Here is a 9,127-nt window from a genome sequence, read left to right as displayed (position 1 = left end):
AAACTAAAAATTTATGGTGATATCTACCAAATTTTTACACATTTTATATTAATTTATCATCAAATTCTCGCGGTACAATCGTCTCTCTTTTCTCCTTAGGTATAGTTAACAAGAGAATAAAAGGTGGGCGTCGACAACGGAAGAGAGACCAGAGGAAAATATTCGATCTCGATTTGAAAAAAATGGGAAGTGAATGAATACGATGATTCAAAATTAAAAGGAATCCGAAGATTCTCTACCTTCGTGGATTTTGAAAAGTTTTTTTAAAATTTAAAATTAATTAATTTTTTATTTTTACACATTTTATATGAATTTTAATCAAATTCTCACAATATATCAAATTATTGCATTACAATCCTCTCCCCTTTCACCTTAGGTTTAGGTCTTTCTTAAATCGACACTCCTTTCTCTTTAGGTATAGGTAGCACGAGAAGAGGAGGAGGGCGACGTCGACGTGACGGAGAAGGGCGACGACGACGCAACGGAGGAGGGCGACGACGACGCAACGGAGGAGGGCGACGACGACGCAAGAGAGACATAGAGGAAAATATTCGATCTTGATTTGAAAAAAATGGGAAACGAATGAAGACAAGGATTCGAAATCAAGAGAAAGACGAATATTATCTGTCTCCATAGATTTAGAAAAGAAAATAATTTTTTTATTATTTTTACATATTTTATATGAATTTCTCATCAAATTCGTCTCTCCTTTCTCCTTAGGTCTAGGTCTTTCTTAAAATTGTCTCTCATTTCTCCTTAGGTATAAGTAGCACGGCGACGACGACGAAGTAAGAGAGACCTAGAGGAAAAAATTCAATCTTAATTTTAAAGAAAAATGGGAAGCAAAAGAAGACGAGGATTTGAAATTAAGAGAAACCCGATAATTCTATGCCTCCAAAAATTTAGAATTTTTTTATTATTATTAAAAAAAATTCAATAACAAAACTTAATATGATATTTTATAATAAAATTGTATTTTAATGAATAATATTAATATTTTAATTATTTTTATATATATATATATAATACAAAAATATAATAAATATATTATTTATATATATATATATATATGTAAATAATACAAAATATATTTAACTCTATATTTTGATATGTTTTAAATAATTGATAAATGTTTATTAATTTAATTTATAATATTATTATAAATATATATTTTTTATACAAAATATTATAAAATTGAATTATTTTTTTTAATAAAAATAATAATTAATGTTATTGTTTAACCAAAATAAAATTATATATATAATAACACTTAAGTATATATATATATAAATATATATATATATATAAATATATATATATATATATATAAATATATATATATATATAAATATATATATATATATATATATTTATATTTGAAACAACAGTTTTATGGTGTTGACATAAAAAATGGTTTAATAATATTTTTTTAATAAATATTTCACATATATTTTAATTAATATTTTGATTTTAATGTATAATAAACTGTTTTTGAAATTTTTGAAAGAAATATAGTAAAAACTGAAATAATTATGTACAAAAGAAAAAAAAATACAAACATATTTTTCTAAAATACTATTTCGCCAATTTAAGATAATGTGATAATTCACGTTAAAAAAAGAAAAATTTAAATTAAATTAATAGAACAAAAAATTAAATTTTTGAATAAATGACCATATTTGTATTATTTTATTTTAGTTGTATTTAAAAAAAATTATAAAGAAAAATTATAATAAATTTAAAATTAGATAAGTTCACAAAATTAATATTAATAAAAATGAAAATGTGAAAGAATGTATACACAATATTAAAATTTTGTAAACTTATATATTTAATATATATAGTGCCTTAACAATTATGATAATACAAAATTAATGTCAAAAAGGTAAAATTTATATAATAAAATTTAAATGATTATTAATTTTTTATAATTCACTTGTAAAGATGTAAATAAAAAAATAGAACTTAATTGTGTCAATTTTTATATAATAAAATTTATTTAAAGTGAAAATTTATGTTTATTGTATTTAATTAAATATTTTTAAACTATTGAATATAGGAAAAGTTAATATATTATATAGTGTGATTTAATTTTTTTTTATATATATTGTCCGTTTGAATCGCACGAAAATCATGCTAGTTTTTTATAAATAAATTTTTATTTTTATATATATATATATTAAATAAAAAATAATAATTTAAAATATAAGACATTTTAATATTAACTTTGATTTTATTTTGAACGAAATACTAAACGATAATAATGACTTATATCCATATTTTTAAAAAAATACTGATATATATATATATATATATATATATTAAATAAAAAATAATAATTTAAAATATAAAATATTTTAAAACGAGTGATATAATTCTGATTTTATTCATAATCGAATACTAAACGATAATAATGACTTACAGTACGCATATCCATATTTTTATAAAAAATATATATAATAATAAAAAAGAGTACTGATGATATATTAATAACCATTTATGTTTTCAAGAAGATAGTTAATGTGATTTAAAGTTTCAAATATATGTATGCAGGGAACGAAAGCTAGGTTAACCAAACGTTTTTTATCCTCCCATCATCTGATTCATCTTATTATTCTCACTAACAATGGCCACCGACCCGACTGATGAGGAATATGCAAATGCAAGTGCAGATGAATTATTTGGGGAGATACCCACTGGTGTTTTACATGATGGGTTCACTGGCAAAACTGCCTGGTCTGATGATGCTTTCACAAGCTCCAGCTGCTATATAATCCCCAGCGTATGTTTTGATGAGCTTTATCTCCTCTCCCAATACTTGCTAGTTAGGCTGGAGTCGTCTCCATTACCTGATAATTTTGCATCCATCCACAATTATCACTTTAGCCACACACCTCCTCTCTACGTCTGGAGAGTCGACTGCCCCTAGTGCTATGTTTGCTCTTCCTACCGGAACTCACCCATTACCTGTTAACTCTGACTATAACTCGTGGAGAGAAGAAGCGATCAAAAGAGCAGCAAAAGCTTTAGCTTTCAAGTCCAACAAGTCCTATGTAGACGACGATGTAACTACCACCGGAACCGAGACTGGAGACCGGGCATCAGGCAGACCGCTAACTATTTCTAACAGAGGAGGGTCTTCTGCCTTGGAGATGCAGGTCAGAGAGGCTATAACTAAATTTGGTTGTTTTTTCAGTGCATACTTGTTAAGATTATGTGTTAAGGAGATTAATAACGTAAAAGGATCGATGAATATCATGAAAGATAGGTTCTTAAAGTTCTACCAAACTAAACATCACATGAAATTTGTTCCAAAAATCACTGCTTACATTGTTGGTGAACTCAGATCTCTATTGTCTGGTGATAGACTTTTGGCCATCTCTTGGATGAGGGTCGTTGTCCCTCATTATGAGGCTCTCGACAAGATAGATAATAATGAAAGTGGAATGTTAACCTACCTAGCAGTCCTGCATTTCTCCTTCTCTGATATGCATGCCATGAAACTGTTTGAGGACACTTTGAAAATGTCTCATTTTGAGATCATTTATCTTCTGAAGCAGCTGATGCATCCAAGTCATAACAAGGCTCTCGCTGGTATGGCCGACATTTATTCTCATCATTATCCGACAGTTGCTAATCCTGATAAGCCCCTTTATGTTAGATACGCGAGGGTATTCGGTTCTCAATATTACCCAGAGTTGCAGACCAAGAGATGCAAGAGTTTAGTCGCCACACTTGTTGAGCTTCAGGCTCATTTTGTTAAGGCGGCCGGTGACCCGATGGATATAAAAGGGATAGCCGACATATCAGATTCTGTTCGTACATTTGCTCGCAATTTTGCTATGGCCATAATGCTAGAAGCCCCCAAGAATTTGTCATACATGTATTCTGATGCAGCCAAGGAGGCTTTGAGGAGGACGATGAATCCAGAAATGTTTGAGGATGAGGAAAATTAGAGAAGGTTAATAATGCAAATGGTAAACAATCAAGATAGTTTCTAGACAGTGGAGTCTTTATCAGCTGATCAAACCCCGTAACCTCTACTATTAACTCTCTAAGAATAGTTTTTGATAATAGGATGATGTCCATTTCGTATTTCCTATAAATATTAAATCAAACCCAATTTTATGTTACAGTTAATCAATGAAACAAACTTAATGTTTACCATGAAATTAATTTTCTTCTTGTTCGCTAAACCATATTTGTAAATTTGTTATTATTTGAATTTGGTTTTGCATTTATTTTTTTACGATCAATATAATTTTGAAAAATATAAATATTTAAATTACAAAACAATATATATAACAAATTGAAATTAGATAAGCTTATTTAAACCTTGTAATCTTTGCTTAAAAAAGTGATGGGTTATAGTGTTTCACTTTCCTGAGTTGTAAGATATACTTCATAAATTTAACTCACATCTACTAATTCTTTATCTTTTTCACTAATATTTTCCATGCTAGAATCTTATTTTTATGATGGGTAATGAGTTCTAAATTGGCATATAATGAATCATGGACTAGGTTTGAATATTAAGTATGATAATTGAAACCGTTCCGCAATAATCGAACTGAATTGTCCTGTTTGGGATGGTTTTTCTCGGTTTGACTGGTAGTTGACCGAGGATGGGTATTTGTGAATCCGCCCCGAACTGTACCGATTTTATCCCTAACACTAAAAACACAATTAAATATATAAAATTATCGATATATTTATTTATTTATTATATTTTATACAAAAATTAAGTTTATTACTTTATAATAATATAATTTTTTTATATATTTTATAAAAATTTATTTATATAATTTAATTACATAAAAAGTTATAAACACTCTGCAAAATTCTCGGAAACCAAATGATGAGGTTGGGATAGTAATAAAATAATCTCCAAAATAAAAACGGGGACAAGAAATTTAGATGTATTTCCCGTCCGAAACCTCCTTAACGGTGATAACCTTAATCCTATTTCTGGTTAATGACAACGGAAGTTGTCAATTTTGATTTTGATACTCTCATTCTCTCCTCAATGTCAATTTGGTATTAAACTACCAATTCGATCTGCAACCCTAAAATTTGGGGATTTTATATAGTCATTTTCACTCTGAAGATCGATTGCTTACACCTGCTGCTAGTCAAGTCTAACCATTTTTGAAGATACTTAAGTCCATGGCGGATTCCAACCTCGACCCTTCAATTTCTCACACTTCCCCACTCATCGACGGTAACGTCTTGGTAGCTAAAGCCTTGGAACGCGCTGGCGTGGACCGTATGTTCGGCGTCGTTGGTATTCCGGTAACTTCTCTCGCCAATCGTGCCGTCGCTCTCGGTATTCGCTTCATCGCCTTCCACAATGAACAGTCTGCCGGCTACGCTGCATCCGCTTATGGATATCTCACTGGCAAACCAGGAGTCCTCCTCACCGTTTCCGGTCCCGGCTGCGTCCATGGCCTCGCTGGCCTCTCAAATGCCGCCATCAACTGCTGGCCGATGGTCATGATTTCCGGATCCTGCGACCAGAAGGATTTCGGCCGGGGAGATTTTCAGGAGCTCGACCAGATCGCAGCGGTCAAATCCTTCTCGAAATTCTCGGTGAAAGCGACTGATATTCGAGAAATCCCTAATTGCGTCTTCCAAGTCGTTGATCAGGCGGTGTCCGGTCGACCCGGAGGATGTTATTTGGATCTTCCGACCGACGTTCTTCATCAAACAGTTACTGAATCAGAGGCGGAGAAGTTGCTCTCTGATGCAGATAATTCCAGAAAACAAGAAGAACCCCACAGACTCGAAAGTTCGGAGATTGAGAAAGCTGTTTCTACCCTGCGGCATGCTGAGAGGCCTCTGATTGTATTTGGTAAGGGCGCTTCTTATTCTAGAGCTGAAAATGAATTGAAAAAACTGGTTGAATCTACCGGAATCCCTTTCCTTCCGACTCCAATGGGGAAAGGTTTATTACCTGATAACCACGAGCTAGCTGCAACTGCAGCTAGGTCTCTTGCAATTGGAAAATGTGATGTAGCTCTTATAGTTGGGGCACGACTGAATTGGCTACTTCACTTTGGTGAGTCACCAAAATGGTCAAGTGATGTCAAGTTCATATTAGTTGATATAAGCAAGGATGAGATAGAGCTTAGGAAGCCTTATTTAGGATTGGCTGGAGATGCAGCAAAGGTTTTGAAGTTACTCAATAAGGAAATTAAGGACGATCCATTTTGTTTAGGAAAAACTCATTCTTGGGTCGATTCAATCGCAAAGAAAGCCAAGGAAAACGTGTTGAAGATGGAGGCACAGTTGGCAAAGGATATCGTGCCATTCAATTTCTTGACTCCAATGAGGATTATAAGGGATGCAATTCTTGGAGTTGGTAGTCCTTCTCCTATATTGGTTTCTGAAGGAGCAAACACCATGGATGTGGGAAGAGGGGTTTTGATTCAAACAGAACCAAGGACGCGGTTGGATGCAGGTACATGGGGAACAATGGGGGTTGGTTTGGGTTATTGCATTGCTGCAGCTGTTGCTTCACCTGATAGGCTTGTTGTTGCTGTTGAAGGAGATTCTGGATTTGGGTTTAGTGCTATGGAAGTTGAGGTTTGTTCATTTAACTTCCTTTATTGTGATTTTATTACAAATCATGCCAAGTTTACAATATTTTTGACTAACATTCTCATAAAAATTGATAAGTCACTGTTACAGTTCTAAATCGTGTCTCTAGGTATTTTTAAAATTTGAAAATAGTGGATCATTGTTTATCTATCATGCATATAAACTATGATTGGATTCTTGCTGATGGATTAGTTTCTAGTTTCTACCTTAAGGAAAACTTCATTTTGATTTTGTTATTAGCCTTTTGTTTCGACCCACCCTATATGTACTAACGGGTTTACCACCTTGAGGTATCATTTTTCAATTTTGATTGAAAACACTTTGATTGAAGTGAGTGGTCATGACAATGACAGTGGTTTGTTGTGTTAGCCTGTCTTTGTTATTTTGTTAAGAACATGAGTTTTGCTGCTCTCACAAACCAAAAGACATTATGAGATTAGGATAATATGTGATATAGTAGGATATAATTGAGTCTTGTCTAAAAGATCAAAGATCACGGGTTCTATTCCTACTAAGAATGCCCTAAGTTGAAATGGGGGCCATAACTGTGTGTGTCGTTGCTATCTTCCTATATTAAAAAAAAGTATGGTATAATTGAGAATCTTTATAGTATTTACCATAATTAGTTAGGTTAATTAAAATATTTAGAGTCCCCTAATCAGTAACACATTTGTATGCCTAATTAAGGCATAGATTCATTATATAATTTACATTCAAGAAATAAAACCAATTTTTCTTCATTAAATTCCTCACTTCTCTGTCAATCAAGAGTTGTTTAAAGTGTTAACTTTTTCTTCCTCAACTTGCATTAGAAGCTCGTTTTGATTCTTGAACTTGTTTTACTTCCCGAACTTTTGAAAATGTCTCAAATTATTCTCTTAGAGGTAGTTTGATTTAGGTTTTTTGGGAGGTCTTATTCAAAACATATATGTCCCAATATATTTCTTTTCATCCATCCAATCACTCATTAATTTATCAATCAAAATACTAAAATATCTTTATTTTTTTATAAAAAATTAATTTTAAATATAAAAAGACAATATAGTAATTCAACCGGTTAAAAACTCAGATAACGAACATAAAACAAGCCCTTAATATGCATTTTTAGAAAGAACACAAATATGTTAGTCATTGATTGATATTAGAGTTTGTTTGATGTGGGATTATTTGAAAAAAGCTAGGTTATGAAATCAAAATTTTGTTTGATTAAAAAGTGGGTTATTTGGGTTAAATTACTAAATTGTCATTTTGTATTTAAAATTTATAATAAATAAAGTGAAGGTGTTTTGGTTGATAAATTGAGTTATTTGATGGTTGAAATGATGCAAAGGGTTTTTTGAAATAATTAAATAACTCAAGTTCAAACAAGCTCTTAATTAAGAATCAACTGCAAGAAGTAATTTGAACTATTTCCAAGAGTACACTATATAAGATATTCTAGATCTTTTCATAATCTTGAATGTCTTTATTTGTTTATATCTCCTGATATTTCACACCTATTTGCATTTAAAAAAACTTTGTTTTAGCGTTTAACATTCACAAAACATTTGCAGACATTGGTTCGATATCAGCTCCCCGTGGTAGTGATAGTCTTTAACAATGGTGGTGTCTATGGTGGGGACCGAAGGAACCCTGAAGAAATTTCGGGTCCATTCAAGGACGATCCTGCCCCTACTTCTTTCGTTCAAGGAGCAGCCTATCATGTTCTAAGTGAAGCCTTTGGAGGGAAAGGGTACCTTGTGGGAACACCAGATGAGCTCAAGTCTGCACTTGATAAATCCTTCTCGGAGAAGAAGCCTGCAGTTATAAATGTCACAATTGACCCTTATGCTGGTGCTGAAAGCGGAAGGATGCAGCATAAGAACTGAGGTTTGTTTGATTCCACTCTTTTGCCAAAAGTATTAGTAATAATGATATGCATTAAGAGAGAATCAAACTAGAGTAATAATGCTTCTTTTTACATGTTAAGTATTAGAGCTTGTTTGATGTGGTGAAACGGGGTTAGGACTGTGGGTTGTGCTAGCTTCTTAAATTAAAAAAAAAAAATAGTTGATGTAGGTCTGTTTCTTGAAATAATTTGTTTGTGTTATTCATTTATATTTAATAATTTAAAATAATATTAAAAAGTAATAGTGTTTTAGTATTTGTAATTTGATTGTTTGAATATTTTGATTGATTTAAGTATTGATGATATGATATTAACCATCAAACAATGCCTATTGTTTGGTGTAGGCTATTTGAGGTTAATTTCAAATAACTTTATATCAATCACAATATACCATGAATCAGATTACCTAAAAGTGCAATGTGTAACTAGTTACCCTAAACAATATTTACAAAAGATTCTAAAAATGGAAGTAATTAAGCTGAGGTAACTAATATTACTAAGCTTATAAATATGATATAAATGGGTAAATCTTTTATAGGAATGACAATTTCTCCAAACGAATATATACATCAATTTAGACTTTCTTGTAGGTTGATCAGTCTGTTGGGCATTGTTTGGGTGTAATTCAAGTTGTAAACT

The 9,127-nt window shown here is 31.6% G+C and overlaps 1 protein-coding gene across 1 annotated transcript; it reads left to right on the top strand.

The window, feature by feature from the left end:
* Positions 1–4,982: 4,982 nt before the first annotated feature.
* On the top strand, positions 4,983–8,586 carry LOC124919387 (2-hydroxyacyl-CoA lyase-like). The gene is made up of 2 exons (XM_047459620.1): positions 4,983–6,585; positions 8,154–8,586. The coding sequence occupies exons 1-2, from the start codon at positions 5,167–5,169 to the stop codon at positions 8,466–8,468; spliced, it is 1,734 nt and encodes a 577-aa protein (XP_047315576.1). The 5' UTR covers positions 4,983–5,166; the 3' UTR covers positions 8,469–8,586.
* Positions 8,587–9,127: the final 541 nt, after the last annotated feature.

The sequence above is a fragment of the Impatiens glandulifera genome, chromosome 1 (genome assembly GCF_907164915.1).
Source record: "Impatiens glandulifera chromosome 1, dImpGla2.1, whole genome shotgun sequence".
Lineage (NCBI taxonomy): Eukaryota > Viridiplantae > Streptophyta > Magnoliopsida > Ericales > Balsaminaceae > Impatiens > Impatiens glandulifera.
Note: the sequence above shows the minus strand (reverse complement) of the source record. Positions and strands in the feature narration are given on the sequence as shown.